Here is a 23,685-nt window from a genome sequence, read left to right on the forward strand (position 1 = left end):
CGAGTCGCCTCCTCTTCCCTGGATGTATTGAGCTCTCTGCCTAATGCCTGGGGATCGGGATCTGCCACTCTTGTCTGCTTAGAATGCTCAGCATCTCCTTTTGCCCCCAGTCTGGTTGGTTCCTGTGCATCCTAAGTCTCCACTCAGAAGCAATCTTGTGACTCCTCTCCACGACTGGGTTGGGTTTTCCAATAAACCCTCTCTCCCAGTCACTTTCCTACACAGCACGTATCATAATTATGATTGTAAAGTCATTTCCTAATGGGAAATACGAGTTAAAGCAACATTCTGATAAAGGCGAAACCTGACTTAGAAACGATTCCTTTAAAATTTTAATAATAAATATAATATTTTACTGATTGAAGCTATTTAAGCTTAATTGTTTGATTACTTTTCCCCTTTCCCCTGCCCTCCATACAAAAGACAGGAAAGTAAGCTAATATCCTTCAGGTCAAAAAAACCATGGTTTATTTACAATCTAAACGCTCTAACATGTACCACCAGCTGGTAGCTAAAGCGGAGGAGGGGTTAATGTGGGTTGTGTATGCTTCTGGAGACCTCTGCATGTTAAGATAATGAAGTGAATGCGTTTGTTTCCAGAGAGCCTGGAGGAATTCCATATGTGCATTTCTGAACAAACTAGTGGTCCAGGTACTGCCAGGTGAGGAGAAAGGGACACAAGGCACACTGAAGCTGCATTAGGGATAAGCTGAACTTCAAGAAAAAAAAAGGTTCGATTTCTTACCTAAAATAGCAGATTTTTCCACTTCAAGCATATCCAGAGCCCTTGTGAAAGGTTCTGCCATTTTGGCTAGCATTTCTGGTGCGTATAACGTATTGTGAGTTCTGAAAAAAATAAGAATGCTGTGTGAACTTTCTTAGCCTGCTACAGAAGGAAAGAGTGGATTTTACCTTATAATTCAATGATGTTGCATTTCCACACAGACATCTTCCTGTCAGCACTATTCTTGGTAGAAGAATTTAAATGTTTCCCTGGAGAAGGGGTTAGACTTGAAGCTATTAAGTTTATCTGTATGGTATACAACACCTAACAGCAATCGACCACAAGAATCGAATTCTGAGAGAGCTGGACAAAATCTCAGTCTAAAGCTGGAAAACAAAATTCGTTCAAATCTGAGACAGTGCCTGGGCGCTCTGTTTTCAGACTGCCAGTGACTAAGGATGAAATGTCAGAGGCATTGTGGTGCAGGACCACAGGCGGGAACAGACAGCAGGTAGTAATATACCCCCATCTTTAGGATTTTTTATCTCTCATCCAGCAGGGTGGACCCAACAATGTTCTGACAGCTGTTTAGCCTCCTAGAGGCGCATCGCAATTCCTAATGTGAGCATTTCTTCCTCACCAAAAATGACTCACCTGAATAGTTATACTTTGTTAGAGTACGGACCTGATCTGTCTTCCACAGCAATGGCACCCCTGAACACGATAGCCAGAGAGCAAAGCTACCTATTTTTCTTTCAAAGGTTAATTATAAAAATTTCAAATGTACAGAAAATTCTAGAATATAAAACGGACCAGGCAGATTAAATATTTAAGAGGAACACTGAGGGACTTCCCTGGTGGTCCAGTGGTTAGGAAGCCATTGTTCATTGCAGGGGACCCGGGTTCGGATGTGATGTGCTCCATCCCATATGTGATGGAGCAACTAAGCCTGAGCATAACTAGAGTCTGTGTGCCACAACCGAGATTCTACACGCTGCGACTAGGACCTAACACACCCACATAGATAAACAAATAGGTAACTTTTAAAAAGATGGACACGATTATTTTAAACCACACTTAATTCTTTGAAAACCTTCAATAATTTTTAAAAAACCTAACCACATGCATTCATCACTACACCCCTTTAAACTGCTTTTTTGTGACTGGCTTATTCCACTTAGCATAAAGTCAAGGTTTACCCATATTGTAGCATGTTGCAAAAACTCCCTCCTTTTTAAGGCTCAATGATATTCCATTGTAAAGATCATATTTTGCTTACCTACTCATCCACTGATGGAACACTCTGGTTGCTTCCACGTTTTATGTAGCTATTGGGAGTAATGCTGCTATGAACATGGGTGTATAAATAGTTCTTTATGACCCATTTTTAATTCTTTTGACTATATACCTTGAGCTGGAATTGCTGCTTAATATGGTAATTCTGTTTCCAATTTTTAATTGTTTAATTACATTTTTTTGGTGGGGGGTGCTGCACTGCAGGATCTTAGTTCTCTGATCAGGGATTGAAACTGGCCCCCCTGCAGTGGAAGCAGAGTCCTAACCAGCGGACTACCAGGGACTCCCACTATTTTTAATTTTTGAGGAACTGCCAAGCTGTTTTCCACAGCAGCTGTACTATTTTACATTCCTACCAACAGTGTAAAAGAGTCCCAATTTCCCCACATCCTTCCTAACACTTATTTTCTGATTTTTGGATAGCTGCCATCCTAATGGGTGTGAGGTTTCTTTATTTTAGTTTTGATTTGCATTTCCCTAATGACTAAAGCCTTTGACTGTGTGGATCACAATAAACTGTGGAAAATTCTGAAAGAGATGGAAATACCAGACCACCTGATCTGCCTCTTGAGAAACCTACATGCAGGTCAGGAAGCAATAGTTAGAACTGGACATGGAACAATAGACTGGTTCCAAATAGGAAAAGGAGTACGTCAAAGCTGTATATTGTCACCCTGCTTATTTAACTTATATGCAGAGTACATCATGAGAAACACTGGGCTGGAAGAAGCACACGCTGGAATCAAGGCTGCCGGGAGAAATATCAATAGCCTCAGACATGCAGATGACACCACCCTTATGGCAGAAAGTGAAGAGCAACTAAAAAGCCTCTTGATAAAAGTGAAAATGGAGAGTGAAAAAGTTGGCTTAAAGCTCAACATTTAGAAAACGAAGATCATGGCATCCGGTCCCATCACTTCATGGGAAATAGACGGGGAAACAGTGGAAACTGTCAGATTTTATTTTTTTGGGCTCCAAAAAGCACTGCAGATGGTGACTGCAGCCATGAAATTAAAAGACGCTTACTCCTCGGAAGGAAAGTTATGACCAACCTAGATAGCATATTCAAAAGCAGAGACATTACTTTGCCAACAAAAGTCTGTCTAGTCAAGGCTATGGTTTTTCCTGTGGTCATGTATGGATGTGAGAGTTGGACTTGAAGAAGGCTGAGTGCCGAAGAATTGATGCTTTTGAACTGTGGTGTTGGAGAAGAGTCTTGAGAGTCCCTTGGACTGCAAGGAGATCCAACCAGTCCATTCTAAAGGAGATCAGTCCTGGGTGTTCTTTGGAAGGACTGAAGCTAAAGCTGAAACTCCAGTACTTTGGCCACCTCATGCCAAGAGTTGACTCATTGGAAAAGACTCTGATGCTGGGAGGGATTGGGGGCAGGAAGAGAAGGGGACGACGGAGGATGAGATGGCTGGATGGCATCACCGACTCGATGGATATGAGTTTGAGTGAACTCTGGGAGTTGGTGATGGACAGGGAGGCCTGGCGTGCTGCAATTCATGGGGTCGCAAAGAGTCGGACACAACTGAGCGACTGAACTGAACGGAATGACTAAAGATGTTCAGCATCTTTTCATGGCCATATTGGCCGTTTGTATATCTTCTTTAGAGACATGTCTAAATGGCAACCCACTTCAGTGTTCTTGCCTGGAGAATCCCAGGGACAGGGGAGCGTGGTGGGCTGCTGTCTATGGGGTCGCGCAGTCAGACACGACTGAAACGACTTAGCAGCAGCAGCAGCAGAGACATGTCTAGTCAAGCCTTTTGAGCATTTTCATGAGATTATCTGTTTCTATATGTCTACCCTTCTCAGTGGGCTTCTCAGGTGGCTCAATGGTAAAGAATAGGCCTGCCAAGCAGGAGATGCAGGTTAAATCTCTGTGTTGGGAAGATCCCCTGGAGGAGGAAATGGCAACCCACTCCAGTATTCTTGCCTGGAAAATCCCATGGACAGGGGAGCATGGCGGGCTACAGTCCATAGCATCGCAGAGTCAGTCGGATACAACTTAGTGACTAAAACACCATCACTATCCTTTCTCAGTTACAAACTATTTTGACTTCTCTAGCTCTGCAATAAGTTTTGAAATTGAGACATCTGAGTCTCCCAATTTGGTGCTTCTTTTTCAAAACTGTTTTGGCTTTTGGGGGCTCCTTGCAATTCCATATGAATCTGAGGATCAGCTTTCTGCAAAACAAAACACTGCTGGAAATTTGTTTGTTTGCCGTTCAGCCTGGGGGACCTTATTTCCCTGACCAGAGATCAAACCTGTGTCCCCTGCAGTAGAGGAGATGCAGTCCTGACCACTGGACTGCCAGGGAATTCCCACTTTTGGAATTTCAATAGGGACTGCATTCAACATTCAGATGGCTTTGGGTAATATTCCATCTTAATGAACTTGAGTCTTCCAATCCATGAATACAGGGTGCCTTTCCCTTTAGGTCGTCTTTAATTCCAGGAATGGTTTTTAGTTTACAGAATATGTCTTTCATATCCCTTGGTTAAATTTATTCCTAGATACTTTATTCTTCTGAATGCTATTACAAATGTAATTAAGTTCTTAATTTCCTTTGGGGATCATTCATTGCTGGTGTATAAAAACACAACTGATTTTTGTATGTTGATCTTGTATTCTATAACTTGGCTGAATTTATTTATTGGCAATAGTAGTTTTTGTTTTGTTTTGGGGTTTTTTGGTGTTTTTTTGGGATCTTCCATGAAATGGGAGGCTCATCATTTGTGCATAGAGATAGTTTTGCTTCTTTTCCCATCTGGACGCCGTTATTTCTCTTTCTTATCTAACTGCTTCTGGTACACAATGTTAAACAACAGCGGTGAGAGTGGACATCCTTCTCATGTTCCTGATGACAGAGAAAACCTTTACATCTTTCACCACTGAGTATTAACGTAAGCTATGGATTTTTCGTAAAAATCATTTTCATGTTGAGAAAGTTTCCTTCTAGTCCTAGTTTGCTGTTGCAAAACAACACTGTTGACAGGGTGTTGGATTTATCATGAGAGGGTGTCGGATTTTGTCAAATGCCTTTTCTATGTCAACTAAGATGATCAACTGGCTCGCCCCCTTTTTCTATTAATATGGTATACTATGCTGATATATTTTCTTAAGTTGAACGACTTCTCACTAAGGAGGTGGCACCATGGTACTGCACTTCTAACTCACATGCAGTGGAAGAAGGACTCAGTACATACTGCTCTGGTATCTCTGACTCCAGATCATGTGTTCATAAGCAGGGTGTCCAACAAGCCCTAGTAATAGTCAGATTCCTAAAATATCGCCTTTCCTGACACACATGCAAGTTAGAGCACTATGCTTCCACTATTAAGAGGAACTAATCATTGTTTGGCAAAGAAAAAGACAAGCAATAAAAATCTTAAGTTGTGCATGATCTGTACCTATCTGAAATATTCTTATTATCATCAGCTAAGGATGTAGCCATCATACCACAGGTATATATTATTCAGCCACAATAGAGGAGAAAATCTTGCTCTCTGGAACATGATGGACCTTGAGGGCATTATGTACATGAAATACACCAGACACTAAAAGACAAATAGAGTATGATATTACATATGGAATCAAAAAACCCAAACACACAGAAACAGAGCCAGTTTGATGGGTGCCAGATGGAGACGGGGGTGGGGAAAATGGGTGAAGGTGGTCGGAGGCACAAACTTCGGTTAAAAAGATGAGCATGCTCTGCAGAGGCGATATATACACACAGCGACCACAGCTAACAATGCTGTGTTATGTGTTTGAAAGAGAGATCTTACAAAAGAGATCACAGAGGGGGAAAAAACGTGGTGAGGTGATGAAGGTAACTAAATCTACTGTGGTAACATTTCAAAAGGTATACATATATCAAACAAACAAAAAAGTATAATCACTAGGCTAACCAGGGCTTCCCACATACAAAGATTTCAATAAAACATTGCAGATATATGGAAACAATGTAACAAACTTCAAGTTTATCAGAAAACTTGTTATTCTAACAGATAGCGAATGATAATGAACCTTTTGAGAACCAGAAAATTCTATCCCCCACATCTATCTTCCATCCAATCCACTAAGAACAACACTGTCCGGTGGAAATAAAATGTAAGCCACGTAAGCCATTTAAAATTTTCTAGCCAGCCAAACTTGAAAAGTGAAAAGAAATAGCTTAAATTAATTATATTGTTATTTAACCTGACACATAAAAAGATCATCATTTCAGTGTTAGCAATATAAAAATTAATGAGGTATTTAAATTCTTTTTGTACTAAATTTCTGAAATGTGGTGTGTATCTTCATACCTACAGTTTATCTCAATTCAGACAAGCCATATTTTAAGTGCTCAGCTGCCAGCTGTGTGGCTAATGGCTACCACACTGGACAGTGCAGCTCTAACACCTTTGATTATCAGTTGATAAGGAATTAAAACAGGATTTTCCAACAAGGAGTTAATACAGAAACTGGCAGAAATGTAAATTAGTACAACTTTTGAAAACTATTTGATTCACTCTATGAAAGCTGAAAATACGAACACCTTATAAACCAGGAACTCCATTCCTTTATGTAGGATTCTATTCCTACCCAACACAAAAAGATATTTGTAAGAACATTAATAGTCATAAATGTTCTTTGTAATAAAAAAAGGATTTATTACATTCTTTGTAATAAAAAAAAATGCTGGTAACTACCCAAAAGTCCACCAGCACTAAGTGGATCAATGAGTTAGAGCATACTCACACAATGGAACACCACACCAGCCATGGAAACGGACAAGCCGCAACTACACACGATAACACGGATGCCCCCACGAATGTTGACACTGAGCAAGAGAAGCCAAGACACAAAGACTGCGTGCTTCTGACTCCATTTATTAAAGCTCCCAAAACCAGATAAAGTGTTAGTTAGAAGTCAGAACAGCGGTCACCCTTGAGGGGCAGAGAAGGACTGAGAGGCACTGGGTAAGGCTGTTTATTGATGTAGGTGCTGATTACATGGAGGTGTCCACTTTGTCAAAATTCATCTGCCTGCACTCACAATTCGTGTCCTTTTCTTATGTGTATCTGTACCATTAACATTATACTTCAAGATCAAATTTATTACAAAAATAAGGCGAAACTTTTAACAGCTCCAGAGGCACACTTCTCAAGCAATCTCGCTACTTTGTAACTACAGTCAACATTTTTCAAATACCTTTTGATTGACTTCGGGATTTTCCAAAAGCACTGAACTCTCTGACAACTGTCTTGTTTCCTTGCCCGACCAGGGGTGCACCCTGTTTTCAAGTCTAGGTTCCTACCACAGGGACTCTGGCCACAGGCCTGAGAAGTCAGTGAGTCTCCTGCCGCCTGACTTCATCACCTTCTTATTTCTCTAAGCTATAGAAGATGCTTCTGGTCTTAGAAACATATATATGGTAACAAACCTTTCCTTGACTAAATATTCTACTACCCTCTCAACTTGCAAGCCATACTTCTTTGAAATCTCTTTTCTCCTTTTGAAATCAGAACAAAATATTATCTATTTCCACAGACATGTCCATAATGACAACTTGTTCAGACACTCCAGCCCTCCAATTTGGTCAACATTAACTTAAAACCTTGGATTCTGTTGCCAGCAGAGCATCCCTAAGACATGAGTAATTTGGTCTGCCCAATTGCGACTGTGGTCTTACACCACAGGGTAAGAGGCCAAAACGCAGCGGAACAGAGCTCTCACCTGAACTCAGAAACACTCTAACATGTAAAAAAGCAATCACATTTTGCTTTGGTCAGTAAGAACTGCTTCTCTCCAGAAGCTCTCTTGCGCTGAAGAGACTATTCTTGGATCATCAAACATATATCAAGTAATCAGTAAGTCTAGATTTTGTGTGTCTGGGGTGAAACCCTAATTCTACATTTTAACCAAGCTCTCAGGTGACTGCTGATGCTGCTGGTCTGAGGACTCAGCTTTGAGAAATAAAAACTGAGGACCCTGCCGTGGAAGAGGTGCCATGCCTGCCTTTGGCATGACTGGTCCGGTTGAGAGCATAGTCACTACTAATAAATCCAGATGAGCTCATGTGAACATCTAACCCAGAAAAGCACCACCACGGAAAGCAACTGCCCCGCTCCCAATGAACAATTCCCTTAGCGGCAACATTTTAGACTAAAGAAAACTTGGTAGGGAATGAAGTTCAAAGAAGTAAAAGAACTCAGGGGGCGCTCAAAATGAGAAAAGCCATTTTGAGATTAGAACCCATGGATGTGTTCACTTGGAACGCAGGACTTAGACAAGGGAGAGCCAATGTTATTTTTAAAAAAGAAAAGCCCTTCCAGAAAGAACCAAGACTTAATCTCTCATTTACCACCAAATGGTCTGAAGAAATATAAACAAATTAAGCTTTGGAGATTTGTCAGGTAAAGAGTCTTAAATACAACAGAGAAAAACCCTTAGTCTGACTCACCTTATAAGGGCAAGCAAATTGTCAAGAAGTTTCAGGATCTGTTCTGTGCAGGGGTTACGGAATATTGGGTTCCCAGTGGGTGTATAAGCCACCACAAATCCCCCAGCTTTGGCCTCTTCTAGGTCAGTGGGCCAGCAAGTTCGTTTCATAACACCCAGGATGCTATAAACACAAAAGCTCATCTACAGAAAAACAGAAGATGAGAAGTAAACATAAAAGGGGAAGAAAAGACCACAGTGCTATTAGATCTTTGCAAGATTATGGGGAAAGTGATACAAAAGTTGGAGAGAAGGAAAGATACTCCCCACCCCCCACCATTCTTGTTTCTTTCTTTAAGGTCAAGTCCAAAAGGGACCCATTCAATGCCGTCTTCAAGACCAGTGGTAGGTTCCAGAAGCATCCCTTTCACGAGGATGTCCTAGAGGCTGTGGTGACTCTCCTGAGGACCCAAAGGTGGCCTGGACATGCTTCAGATGAGATTGGGCACATTCGGGGTGGAATGGCGGTAGGCTGGACATGCTTCAAAACTGTGTTTACCCTAACAACATTTCATACTGGTTTTGAGTGGGTCTTGCACCCTCGAGTTTAGGCCTTCATAGGTTTGCCTTAATCCTCACTCATAGTACTTTCTAGCAACTGACAACTTGCCAGGTTAACTAATAAGACTTTTTGCCATAATGGAGCCAGGCACAATGCTCATTTGAAAAGCAAAGAACTGGAAAATCTCAGGTTTGCAAGTCAGGCCACCATTTAGGACTTTACGCTGTGTTGTGTTTTTGTGCCCAGTCATGTCCAATTCTTTGCAACCCCACAGACTATAGCCTGCCAGGCTTCTCTGTCCACAGAACTTTTCGGGCAAGAATACTGGAATGGGTTTCCATTTCCTTTTCCAGGGGATCTTCCCGACCCAAAGACCGAACTTGTGTCTCCTGCATTGGCAGGCGGATTCTGTAGCACTGTATCACCTGGGAAGCCCAGGAGTTTACATGCCAGAGAGCAAAGGCACGGAGAACCCACCCTGCTGACCAAGTTCTGACCTGCTTCCTCATTACACCTTTAGTCCTCTGAGCTACTTAGATATCCTTAAAATCAAAATAACGGCTTCATAAAAAGACCACCAGCTCTGTTGTGAGAACTAACTCAAGAATTCAAGACCAAAGAAAAGAAAGGAGACATTCAGGAAAGCGGAGGCTCCCAGATTTTTCAGTCGTATACAAAAAATCTCCACAAACCTGGATGAATGACAATACCCTACTTCTATCCAAGGCTAACACACCTTCCCACTCCCAGGAGAAGCTTACTTACTCGTGCTCGGTTTAAGCCACAGGGATCCTCCAGGCCCGGGTCACAGTTTTTCCGATCGGCGCCCACGTAGGCAATAAAAGCATCGACATCTGAGAGCACTCTACAGGTCGGCAGGGGAAAGACAAGTCACACCGTGATTCTAACCAAGGACAGTTACTTCCTCAAGAGATAATAAGCTGTATTACTTGAACCCCAAAGAGCAGTTGTTACAGTGAGAGGAGTCTAATCATATTCATTGTCAGCTGTCATGTGAGGATTTATTAAACTTCTCTTCCGCCTTCTAAATGTGACCAGTGACACTTGAGGAATCACAGAGGATGCAAACTTGAAGATGCTGTGTGGGCACAGAGGGCATCCGTGCAGCTCCTACTTGCAAGGCCCCCACCAGCTGTTCCCACTCCTTTACATGTGCTGGGGCTGCAGCCTGACACCACAGCAGACCTCCCTCTGGGGCCTCCTGCCCCCCCCGCCCCATCCATCTTTATTCATTTCCTCTCTGTTCCACTACCTCTGCAGAGCAAGGTGGTATTTTCAGCACTTCACTCCAAGACTGCCTTTAGATACCCTCACGCATCACCGGGAGCAATGAGAATAAACAAGCCATGACGCACATCGCAGCGTACTGCTGTTTGACACCTCCATATCCTATGCCCAACCCCAGGCTCAGCTCTTGGTAAGAGCGCGGGTGCTCAAATGCAGTGAAGGTCACGAGCAAAGGCTCTCCTCTACCTGTGCATGTTTTCAGAAAGCCAGATGCTGGCTACAGGTGCCATCAGCTCCTCAAGAAACACCTTCTGACGCTCGTAGCTCTTGAACTGGTTGCTGATGAGAACCAGGGCTTCCATGAGGGCACACTTCTCCATCTGTGTCAGGAGCAGCTCGTTGGAGAGGAGCTGCTTCACGTGGTTGTACAGCATGTCAAAACTGGGCTGTATATCACAGAGAGAAAAAGCCAGAGGCAGTGAAGGTCTGATTCTCAGTGAGTGTGGGTCACTCAAGGAAGGTAAAATGAGGACGAAGACATCCCCAGAATAGTCAGGCCAGTGAGACTGTCATTTGATAACTTAATTACAACACTCTTCTTTTGCCTGAACAGGCAAGGCAACGTAGGCTTCAGTATTTGGGGAACTGTGCTTTCCTCATCTCTAACCAGGAAAACCATCTGTCTCTCTTTTTTTTTTTCCATATTAACTTTTATAGTATCTTTATGGACAAAGAAAAGGAAAGTATATCCATTTGAAGGCAGAGTTCCAAAGAATAGCAAGAAGAGATAAGAAAGACTTCCTCAGCGAGTAATGCAAAGAAGTAGAGGAAAACAATAAAATGGGAAACACTAGAGATCTCTTCAAGAAAAGCAGACATACCTAGGGAACACTTCATGTAAAGACGGGCTTGATAAAGGACAGAAATGGTATGGACCTAACAGAAGCAGAAGATATCAAGAAGAGGTGGCAAGAATACACAGAAGAACTGTACAAAAAAGATCTTCACGACCCAGATAATCACAATGGTGTGATCACTCATCTAGAGCCAGACATCCTGGAATGCGAAGTCAAGTGGGCCTTAGGAAGCATCGCTACGAATGAAGCTAGTGGAGGTGATGGAATTCCAGTTGAGCTATTTCAAATCCTGAAAAGATGATGCTGTGAAAGTGCTGCACTCAATACGTCAGCAAAATTGGAAAACTCAGGAGTGGCCACAGGACTGGAAAGGCCAGTTTTCATACCAATCCCAAAGAAAGGCAATGCCAAAGAATGCTCAAACTACTGCACAATTGCACTCATCTCACACGCTAGTAAAGTAATGCTCAAAATTCTCCAAGCCAGGCTTCAGCAATACATGAACCGTGAACTTCCAGATGTTCAAGCTGGTTTTAGAAAAGGCAGAGGAACCAGAGACCAAATTGCCAACATCCACTGGATCACTGAAAACGCAAGAGAGTTCCAGAAAAACATCTATTTCTGCTTTATTGACTATGCCAAAGCCTATGACTGTGTGGATCACAATAAACTGTGTAAAATTCTGAAAGAGATGGGAATACCAGACTACCTGACCTACCTCTTGAGAAACCTGTATGCAGGTCAGGAAGCAACAGTTAGAACTGGACATGGAACAACAGACTGGTTCCAAATAGGAAAAGGAGTACGTCAAGGCTGTATACTGTCACCCCGCTTATTTAACTTATACGCAGACTACATCATGAGAAACGCTGGGCTGGAAGAAGCACAAGCTGGAATCAAGATTGCCGAGACAAATATCAATAACCTCAGATATGTAGATGACACCACCCTTATGGCAGAAAGTGAAGAGGAACTAAACAGCCTCTTGATGAAAGTCAAAGTGGAGAGTGAAAAAGTTGGCTTAAAGCTCAACATTCAGAAAACTAAGATCATGGCATCCAGTCCCATCACTTCATGGCAAATAGATGGGGAAACAGTGAGAGACTTTATATTTTTGGGTTCCAAAATCACTGCAGATGGTGATTGCAGCCATGAAATTAAAAGACGCTTACTCCTTGGAAGGAAAGTTATGACCAACCTAGATAGCATATTCAAAAGCAGAGACATTACTTTGTCAACAAAGGTCTGTCTAGTCAAGGCTATGGTTTTTCCAGTGGTCATGTATGGATGTGAGAGTTGGACTATAAAGAAAGCTGAGCACCAAAGAAATCGATGCTTTTGAACTGTGGTGTTGGAGAAGACTCTTGAGGGTCCCTTGGACTGCAAGGAGATCCAACCAGTCCATCCTAAAGGAGATCAGTCCCAGGTGTTCATCAGAAGGACTGATATTGAAGCTGAAACTCCAATACTTTGGCCACCTGATGTGAAGAGCTGACTCACTGGAAAGACCCTGATGCTGGGAAAGACTGAGGGCAGGAGGAGAAGGGGACGACAGAGGATGAGATGGCTGGATGGCATCACTGACTCAATGGACATGAGTTTGAGTGAACTCCGGGAGTTGGTGATGGACAGGGAGACCTGGCATGCTGCGGTTCATGGGGTTGCAAGGAGTAGGACACGACTGAGCGACTGAACTATGGACAAAGATCAGTTTGTTTTATATAGCATCTGCCTACAATGCGGGAGACCCGGGTTCGATACCTGGGTTGGGAAGATCCACTGGAGAAGGAAATGGCAACCCACTCCAGTATTCTTGCCTGGAAAATCCCATGGACAGAGGAGCCTGGCAGGCTACAGTCCACTGTCCATGGGATCGCAAAGAGTCGGACACGACTGAGCGACTTCCCTTCACTTCACTTCTTCATATAACTACATAAAGCAAATAAAAAGGTGGGGGGAGAGGGAAAGAAAAGTGACAGACAGACATAACTACTGTGTATTCAGAGAAGAAATTTTTGGTTAATTGTTATCTGAAGCAGTGCTAAACTTCTTAGAGAAACCCTCCAAAAAAGGTTAGGGTTTGCACCTGGCTTCTCTCAAGACTTGCATACTACTTGGCATGGTGGTTAAGAACATCACATAGTATGGTAAAGAGGTGTACAATGACAGGGACACTCCCACACAGAAGAGAACCATTCGTTTTGAGACAATACGTTTGCATATTTAACTCCACTGAGAAGGAGGAGGGGCCTACCAGGTGGTGCAGTGGGAAAGAATCTGCCTACCATGCAGTAGACACAGGTCAATCCCTGGGTCGGGAAGATGCCCTGGAGAAGGAGATGGCAACCCACTCCAGTATTCCTGCTTGGGAAACCCCACGGACAGAGGAGCCTGGTGGGCTACAGTCCATGCAGTCACAAAGCGCTGGATACAACTCAGTGACTAAACATCACCACCACCGCCACAAGCATGAGAGGAAGAAGACACTAAGTCCAGAAAACATATACTAATACTTTTTCTTAGCAAAGCTAAAGTTCCTAGTTTTCCCCTTATGTGAGGTATAATTAGGGGCGGATTTACAGGGAAATGTACGCAAACTGGGCATGTGTCAGTGGCTCCTTGACCACAGTCAGGGCTTACCAGCACGAGCTGGGGGTAGTCACGACACATCTTGATGATGGAGGAACACGCGTGTCTCCTTACATTCCTCACCGCCCGGGTCCTGGGAGCCTGGGAAGAGATACTCGATCAACTTCGAGCCACTTTAAATATAATTTACAGATGCTGCAGAGAATCGTGTAAGTATCTCCTTCAGAGGCAAACACAACTTTTGTAGCTACAGGAACATAATGAAATGACATTCATACTTAGCATGAATGAACCCACACGTTTACTGCCTGCCCTGGACTGTCTCTAGTGCCCAATACCACATTATATGACTATCTGTCTCCTGCCTTTATTAACCCTTTTTGCTTATAGAAAAAAGCTAGATTAAGTGCTGGCTATTTACATTTTTGTTTTTAAGAAGTTATCATTTGTAGGTTGAATGAATGGTCTTACCTTACTTTCTTCAACAATTTCAAAAGTGACAGATGAAAACAGCTAAGGGAAAGAAAAAAGGTCATTCATCAGTACCAAATGCATAAAGTATTTAAAAATAATAGTTATAAAAATTTCAACAAAATCCCCAAAGTGCGAGTAATATGGTAGCAAAAGGGTTTTCAACTGGCTTTACAAAGTTTCAGGTGTTCCCTTCCTCAGATAACTGGAAGAGCTTGATAGTCGTAATTTTGCCATCAAATATTTTACAAATAAAAAGTTCACAGAACCCCTGAACAATCCAGGCCATCACCCAAACACTCGGCCAGGGTAACATCGCTCCACTTTTTATTAAAAGTTGAGTGGTCTACTCTCCCTGATTCCGTTTCACAACTTCCCACTGAATCCAGTGTGGTGGAACTGCTGCCCTACTCACTGTGATGGAGTACTCTAACAAAGGTCTGATCGAGGAACTCAATGGACATTTTCCAATTCTTAAGAGAATTTCCGCAGCAACAAATGAGTCTGTTTAGAAGTCTGAAGTTCTTCTGGACTTGGTAACACATTTTCTCTCTGGTCATCCCTTTCTTCTTCTTTGAGGGCTCCTCCCTCGATGGTGATCACCAGGATTCTCTGCTTAAGGCCATGTCCAACTCCACATACATCTCCTTTGCTAAGGTTTCATCTCCACTGTGGAGGAGGGCATGGCAACCCACTCCAATATTCTTGCTTGGAGAATCCCCATGGACAGAGGAGCCTGGTGGGCCGCAGTCCATGGGGTCGCGAAGAGTCAGACACGACTGAGTCACTAAGCACACAGACTGTCTATACTGTTGGCATTTCTATCACGGCTATGCCTTAACTTTATCTCGTTAATTCTGAGTCTAGACTTAATCTCAAATAGCCAATTTGGTGTGACACATCTCCACCTAGAAACTGTATGTATACTTCAAACCTAGTCTTGCAAAACAGAGCTCACCCCTTCTTTTCCTTACTCCTACCCTCCTCCTGGTCCAATACTCTCACTCAGGTGGGACTCCAACTCTCACTAATCACCTAAACTGGACCCCAGAAACTTTCCTCTTACACATCTCCTCCCAACCTGCCAGCACACGCTGACACCTCCTCCTTCAGGTACTCCTCCATTTCCCAGTGCACACGTCTACTAACTGCAATGCCACGGAGGTACCACACCTGTCTGTGTGCGTTTTCTCTCCAAACAGAGAGGTGCTTATGGACAAGGCTTTCCTTCTAGCACGGTTCCTGCTCCACAGTAAGTACAGAGTAAATATTTGATAATTGAATAAACAACTGTTTTTTAGCTTATCTCATATATTTATACAAACAATTACAAAAATAATTAGCTTAGAAATGGCAAAATAAAGTTTACAAAGGAGGGGGAGTTTACCTTAGAGAAGACCTGGGGCAGGAACTCTGGTCTGTAGGTGACAAATGGAAACAGTGCTGAGACGTTAGTGAGGACACAGGACAGGATGAGGGGGTCCTTGGTGTCAAAGTTCAGAACCATCTGCAATAGCTCTACTCCATCAGTAACAGGAATTTCCTGGATACAGACATTAAACGAGGTTGCAAGAACTGAAACCGCTTCTGTTAAATTTCCTTCACACTCTATAATTACGGCCGCCAAATATGGTTTTATATACTGCTTCTTAACCCTTAAAACAATCTAAGCATTACACCATGTTATTAAAATTTTCATAAATGATGCTGCCATTATTAGGGCTGCAGCATCACCTACTACTGGAAACCGAACAAACTCAGAAAGCCATCATTTCTAATTGAAGTGATGTAAAAGCAGATGAAGTCAATGATCCTAACATCTAATTTGTTAATATGCCATTTATGTGAAAAAGCAATAAATCTCACTTATCGTTAAGGGACTCAGATTCGACAACTAACCTAGAACACACTAGGTTAAGATGAAGTGAAGTCGCTCAGTCGTGTCCAACTCTTTGTGATCCCGTGGACTGTAGCCTACCAGGCTCCTCCGTCCATGGGATTCTCCAGGCGAGAATACTGGAGTGGGTTGCCATTTCCTTCTCCAGGGGATCTTCCAGACCCAGGGATTGAACCCAGGTCTCCCGCATTGCAGGTAGACGCTTTAATCTCTGAGCCACCAGGGAAGCAGGTTAAAATGATTACCCCTCAAACAAGTGATCCAATTACTTTAATCTAATTAATGTAGTTAATACAGTATATGCTGTTATCCAGATAATTCTATAATTCCCTGTAACACTCTAAGAGATGGGTGATAGGTGACATCAAGTATAGAAAAGCAAGATCTGCTTAATCAGATTACTTAGCAAACAGGGACGCAGCTCAGCCATCATGAATTTCTGGCGGATCTGCCATAAACTGAAAAGGTAATTACCATAAATCCTAATGATAATTATCTCTCCAGATTTTCCGATTCAAGGCTTCTATCTATTCAAGGCCTCCCTGTAATTGTTATCCTGCTTGTGGTTTACTGTACTGTCAGGCTTATCTTATTATGTAAAAATGAACACTAAACCCTGCAGGGCTTAAGAGTCAGAGAGACCTACCTGGTCCCAACTCTGCTATTTCTTAACTATTTGACCTTGAATACGTTATTCACCTTCTCTGAATCTCAGTTTCCTCTTCTGTGAGATGCACATTCACATATTTTCCTATCTCCCTACCAGCTTTAAAAAGATCAAAATTATTATGCAACCAGCGTGGGAAACAAGCACTTACTTCTTTGTCTAGCGTTCGAAACATCTGGTTGATCACACTTTCCAAAAAAAAGGTCATGGCTTCCCACTGCACAAATGATGGTGAGAATATGGAGCAGAGGCTGCTTTCTCCAGTTCCAGCTGCGGGAGAAGAGGATTTTAAAGACACATACACACACACACACACACAAGCACTATAGGATCACAGAAGACATCGAGCCAGTGGGGCCTCAGAAACCACTAGGTAATTTCACAGTTGAAGGAACAGGATAATCTAACCCTGCTCAGCCAGGGAAAAGAAAACGATGAAAAGCAGAAAGGGGTCCTTATCCTGCTTCCACCTCTAAAAATAAGCTATCTAGATTTACCTCTGTGAGCCTTGTCTGCAAAACCAGTTTGACTACTGAATGAGAATATACACATAATCATCAAAACCAGTGCCTGGCCAATTAGACAATTGAGAAATATTAATTTCCCCTTCCTTCCCCTTTATAATCTGTCCATGGGAATCTAAATAAAGATATCTAAACCATAAGGAATCCCTCCAACAAGGAACTGATAATTAAGATACAAAACTCTGCTTCACATCCAGCAGTCTCATGACAACTACAAGGGCTGTGTGCAGATAATGGTGCCCCCTCCAAATTCACAAGTATCATCGAAGCACATCACTCAAACAGCACGGCACAGGCCAAAGGAATCCCAAATTACTTTTCCTGCTGCTGCACAGTGCTCACATTTACTAGCTTCATCTTGCTACACAACCTGTTCAGGCCTCCGTGAATACTGAAGCTACTAATAGATACCAGGGACCTTCAGAATAAATTGCGAATACACAAAACTGAATGTCCCATGAACGTCAAGTACCTAGTGTACTTGCTCACTGATCATAGCATGGAGCTTTTCCAAAGCAGTGACTTAAACCCTTCCCTTAAAACCCTCTCGCCCCCCGCATGCATTCATAAGATGACAGACAGCAGATACAGAAAAGTTACCTGCCCTACGCTTTTGGGTAGGGGGGGCTTATTTTGATTTTACATAAAGTGACATTTCCCAAAGACTTGGAGGGGAGTTGAGCAATATGGGAAACCCCTGCACTGCTCCTGCTGAACATAACAAGCCATTCTTTTCTAGTTTAAGAGAAATGCTATGCAAAAACTTTGTTGAATAGCTTTAAAAAGTTAGGTTGAGACATGTTGTTAAGACGGTGCCTGAGGTGAAGTAGTAAAATGAACAATAAACAACTGGTTGACTCTGTTAGAAAGGAAAAATGAAGGCAAAACTGACAGGGTCATGGTTTTACCCTAATTAAAACAGAATTACAATCTGCATTACATCTGTCTTCTCTGTGTTTTCCAATGAAAAGGCTCACTCTCTAGGATGGGAATGGGCAGCGAGCAAAGCTATTTCTAAACACTACTATCATAATGTATTGATATAGATGGGGCTCAGAGGTTTATTTCTACGCAGTTTTGATAAAATACTTCACTAATGTTTGGGGGGAGAAAACAAAAAAAGTCTTACAGTTCATGGAGCCAGGGTCAATAGAAGTTGAGAGCTGATACTTCAGCCACTCCCCAGCCATCTGGAAGCTAGTCTTGGGATCCAAACGACATGCTAACCTTATTACCTCTCCTTGTTGGGCCCGAGAGGCTGCCAAGAGAAAGACATGAAGCAAGGATCAGAGTGTCATAGATACTTAGGTAACGTTTATTCATTCATGCACCCCAAGAGAAAAATAATCAAAAAGATTCTGTTTTGAAGAAAGAATCTAACAAATGTTCACTAAAGCTTTGTTAACAAATCTAGAAATTTTCCAAAATAAATTCTAAGAAGCTGTCACACCAGCTAAATCCTCTAAGCGGCAAACCAAACAGAAACTCCCCTTTCTGTTGGAATTAAAACATCAAGTTGGTACAAATGTAAAATGGTATGACTGCTGAAGAAAATGGTCTGGCAATTCTCCAAAACATTAAACATGGAATTACCATATGATCTGGTAATTCCCTTCCTAGGTATATACCCTAGAAAACCAAAAATATACGTTAACTTAAAAACTTGTACACAATTGTTACAACATGATTCTTAAAGCCAAGAAGTGAAAACAACTCAAGTATCTATCAGCCTATCAACGGATCAATAAAATGTGGTATATTCATATAATGAAATATTATTGGCAATAAAAGAAATGATAAACATTACATGATCAAAGTACTGATAAACACTACAGTATAGATTAACTGTTAATATATTACACTAAGAGAAAGACAGCAGTTATCAAGACAATACACTGTATGATTCCATTTATATCAGATGCTCAGAATAGGTTAAATAAAGAAAAATAAATGGGTGGTTTTCCAGATGGATACAAGGGTCGGGAGATGACTGCTAATGGTTACAGGGTTTCGTGAGATCAAAAAACATCTTAATATGGACTGTGGCTGTAAAACTGAAAATACACAAAAAAACCTCCACTGCATTGTATACTATAAATGGGTGAACTGTATGATTAATGAATGATCTCAGAAAAGTTGTTACTGAAAAAAGATGGGGAGAGGAAGTGTGGAACCAACCTATAGAAAACCTAGAACAGAATTAGGAATTGTGAGCTTTCCTTCTCTCTTTTAGAAAAAAAGACCTACAAAGTAACATGGTATTTAATTCTAATATATTTAAAAAATCAAAGTGCCTTACATATGGTTACCATCTCTAAACATCAATGTCCAAAGAAAGTGTGCATGTGCGTATTTTAAGAGAGAACACCAAGCCTGGAATGAGTGCAATCCCAGTGCCCTCTGCCAATGTGTAACTGGAGATTAAACAGACTGCTGTCCACACTTGGGGAGGGGGCACTTCCCAGGTGGCTAAGTGGTAAAGAATCCACCTGCCAAGCAGGAGACATGGGTTCGATCCCTGGGTTGGGAAGATGCCCTGGAGAAGGAAATGGCAACCCACTCCAGTATTCTTGCCTGGGAATCCCATGGACAGAGGAGCCTGGCGGGCTATAGTCCACGTGGTCGCAAAAGAGTCAGACACACGACCTGGTGACTAAACAACAATGACAACAACATCCAGACTCGGGGCTCTATAACATAGAACCCTGGCTCATGCACCATGACTCAATGCTAGATGCCATGCTGAGACTGCTGGGAAAAATTTCAGGACAGTTCACTCACAGTTGAAGAAAGCATTGAAGTCCTCATCGCTATCAAAATCAAATCGAGAGTATTCACAGCTAGGGCTGTCAGTTTTAGAAGGAAAGCCCATCTGGAAACAGAAAGATAATTGGGGGAGGGAATGAAAATGGACCCACTGAAAGAGTTTTCAATTTTAGGAGCTCAGAGATCTTTCATTTAAGAAGAGCTAAGGGTTTACATGAGTTCAGGGTTTTATGATAAATAACTGCTTCTGGTCTACACCAAGTCCACAATTTGTTCCCAGTTGGAATAGTCCTGGGAGTTGCAGAAAGAGAACATTTTTATTTGATACTCTCTTTCAAGTTTCTTATGGAAAATTAAATTCTGAAATCAGTTTAAGGTCTTAGAGTATAAAAACGTCTCAAAATAAAGTGCGAATACAGCAAACAATAAGTAGAATTGAGACTATTTGTCTTCTTAGATGTTGAACCCTGGGAATAAGCATGGGACTCTGTGTTTCATTCAAAAAGTACCAAAGACCACGACGGCAGAGATCTGGAACACAGTGCACTACCTGAATCCCTTGAGGAAATAAGAGACTCCTTGAAGGGGTCCCATTCTCTGATGTTATAAATCAAGAATAAGTATCTGTCAGTTGCCAAGAGCCTCGAGGAGACCTCCGCGTGTTCATAAGCAACTCTCGACTGAGGAAGTGAGCAATCTGCTTCCACTCTCCCTTTCTTCTCATTCACGTTCCTGACTCTCATTTGGCCTTCAGAGAGTCAGATATTCACTTCCTTTGGACATCGCCCTGACTCCACCCTCCATTCTGCTTTTAGCTTCTGAAAAGCAGTGACCACATTTTATGGTCACCGTCACTGCTCTCATCCTACCACTTCTTTTTCCCAGCACTCGGCTCAACACTTGGCACCTAAGTGCTCGCAAATATCAAAGAGTAGACACAGTAGTGAGTAGACATAGTAACGAGTTTTCTTTTTAAGGAATCAAAGACTAATATGCCTAAGGAAAGGATCTCAGTGACCAACACAGGGCTGTCAGTGGTGCCATCTAAGTCTTAAGATGTGTATTCACCTACATTCCACTTTAGGGTCCCACTGCATACCTTGACCAAGTTAGTCATAGAAGCACGCAGATATTTTGGTATTATTGCTAATAGTAAAGGGTCTCGGGATAGGATCTCATGTCGAAAGAGGGCTCCCCAAGTCATCTGAGTTGAAGAGCGCAAAAACTAAAGGAAAAAAAGAAAAACAGTCGGTTTAAGGATTTAAGTTTTATATAACCAAGACTATTACTTAGCTCAGCAATTATCCACTGTATTTTTCCATGGAAATTAAGTTCTGTAATACTTTGACAGAAACTGTCCATACTGGAGTACGTCAGCAATGACTGGTCACTACGGACCATACAGTAAAAGTAAGACAGGCTGTGGGTCACGCGCAATACCCAGAGAATGAGCTGAACTCTACCACTTTTATGCAAGAAAGCAGACACCTCAGGATGATACTACAAGGAAAATCTTGGATTGGATGAAATTAATTTTGTAGTAACACAGTTAATCAAACTTTTTTATTTAAAGTATGCTTAATAGCAAATTAACTGAGAAACACCTCACATCTGATTGAGCATTATCAGAATGGTATTACCTGAAGGGGTAATTGCTGATCTAGACTGCAAAAGCTAACTTGGGAAGAAGATGCAGCAATTCTCTTAATGAAATCCCACTAAAGTAATTCCCCAGGATCTTAAGAGTCACATTTTATATGTGAGCTGCTAATTATTTCAGGTCATAGCACTTGATTTTAATTGACTAAAATTTTGATTAGTTATTGCCATAAAGTTTACCTGACTTGGATGAGTTGTGAAAGCAAGAAAAGATTCCAGGTATTTTCCAAAGTTTGCTGGTATTTCTACATCAGAATCCACACCCTGTAGGACAAAAAGGCCGCTATATTAATAATGCTGATGGGGAGGTCAAGGTGGAGAGTGGAGTAAGACAACTTATATCCTCAAAACTTTCAGTTTTGAAAGGACTTTATTATACTTCCTTGTGGCCTAAGGAAGACATCATTTCAAGGGCAAAACCCCAGAAAAGCTGCTCAATCATCATTAAAGTCTATTGGTTCAGTGGTTAAGAATCCACCTGCCAGTGCAGGGGACACAGGTTCGATCCCTGGTCCAAGAAGATTCTACATGCCTCAGGGCAACTAAACCCGTGCACCACAACTACTGAGCCCACTCGCCTAGAGCCTGTGCTCTGCAACAAGAGAAACCACCGCAATGAAGAGTAGCCCGCTCACCACTACTAGAGAAGACCCTTGCACAGCAATGAAGACCCAGCACAGCCACAAGTAAATGAATAAAAATTAAAAAAAAAAAAAAAGAATATTCATTTCAGAAATCACTTATTTCTTCAGACCTGGTCTAGTCACATATCTGTGACTCAACCTATTAAATAATCCCTCGATGGTACACATCTTATGCCTGAAACTTCTATCCCCTCAAGCCATTCAAGCCACCAAAAAAGGCACTGATACCAAGTACAAAAGTCTGTACCAATATTCGATCTTTGAACATGTAAGGGAGTTATTTTCAGGTCAATCAGACTAAAGATTTTTTTTAAATGATTCAATAATATATCCTTTAATTTGGGAAAAGGGTTCTTTATTCGAATCCATGTTTCATGATCTAATAGGACTTTTTAAAGGGTAAGGCAACAGGTAGACTAAAGTTTTACAAGTACCAAAATGAAGAGAAGCAACACTGATTTTATGGAATAACAGATGTGAACATTTACTATAGATATTAATAACTGACATTAAATAAATCTCTATCATTCAAATTCAACTAAGATAATTTAATCTACAGAATTATAAGAAATAATCTGTAGGGCAATGTTCCCTCAAGCTAAAGTCAAGGACACGTGTTACCCCTTACACAAATACAACTTTCTAAATCCTGTCCTCAGATGGCCTTGAAACGCTCCAGAAAGTGCTCACCAACAATGCACACAGCTGATTGCCCAGGGCACGCAGCACCTGACAGAGTCTCTTCAGGAAGACATAGTGTTTTTCGACTAAGCCTCCTCCATCAGCGGTCCTGTGAGATGAGAGGACAGTGAGATCAGCAGCACATCAAGAGCACCACAGATATTCCCCTGGAATGGACTGTATATGGTCTGTGCTCCAGTATTCAAATTTCAGGTGATTGTTACTGTTGAAAAAAAACAAAAAATCAACCCCCAGACCTCCAACCAAATGCTGAAAGATCGATGAGGAAGAGGGTTCAATGCAATCTCATCCTTTAAGAGGCACCCTAATTTGGGGTATTATATGGTACTGGGGTATTTTGGAATAGTAATGTAAACTCTAAGCATGACTCCACAAAACAATGCATATAAGAAACTGCATGAAAAGACAGCAATACCTAGGAAGGACTCGGATCCCTAGGGAAGCATGTAGTAACTTCTTAAACCACTGACAAAATCAAAAGGACTATACTCAAGAGAATGAGGGACTTCCCTGGTGCTACAGTAGATGGGAATCCACCTGCCAAGGCGGGGGACAAAGGTTCAATCCCTGGTCTGGAAGATTCCATACGGTACAAAGCAACAAGAGAACCACTGAGATGAGAAGCCTGTGCGTTGCGATG

The 23,685-nt window shown here is 41.9% G+C and overlaps 1 protein-coding gene across 1 annotated transcript in view; it reads right to left on the reverse strand.

The window, feature by feature from the left end:
- The window catches only part of XPO5 (exportin 5), a 45,051-nt gene that overhangs the window by 9,382 nt on the left and 11,984 nt on the right, over nt 1–23,685 (reverse strand). The window contains exons 9-21 of the mRNA XM_002697301.5: nt 23,034–23,133; nt 21,880–21,963; nt 21,140–21,265; nt 20,056–20,146; nt 18,404–18,532; nt 16,902–17,020; nt 15,574–15,729; nt 14,187–14,228; nt 13,767–13,856; nt 10,516–10,715; nt 9,787–9,886; nt 8,482–8,663; nt 746–846 (exon numbers count right to left, since the gene is read on the reverse strand). Coding sequence (XP_002697347.2) covers nt 746–846; nt 8,482–8,663; nt 9,787–9,886; nt 10,516–10,715; nt 13,767–13,856; nt 14,187–14,228; nt 15,574–15,729; nt 16,902–17,020; nt 18,404–18,532; nt 20,056–20,146; nt 21,140–21,265; nt 21,880–21,963; nt 23,034–23,133 — 1,520 coding nt within the window. The remainder of the gene's footprint in view (nt 1–745; nt 847–8,481; nt 8,664–9,786; nt 9,887–10,515; nt 10,716–13,766; nt 13,857–14,186; nt 14,229–15,573; nt 15,730–16,901; nt 17,021–18,403; nt 18,533–20,055; nt 20,147–21,139; nt 21,266–21,879; nt 21,964–23,033; nt 23,134–23,685) is intronic.

This window comes from Bos taurus, chromosome 23, assembly GCF_002263795.3.
Source record: "Bos taurus isolate L1 Dominette 01449 registration number 42190680 breed Hereford chromosome 23, ARS-UCD2.0, whole genome shotgun sequence".
NCBI classification, from domain to species: domain Eukaryota; kingdom Metazoa; phylum Chordata; class Mammalia; order Artiodactyla; family Bovidae; genus Bos; species Bos taurus.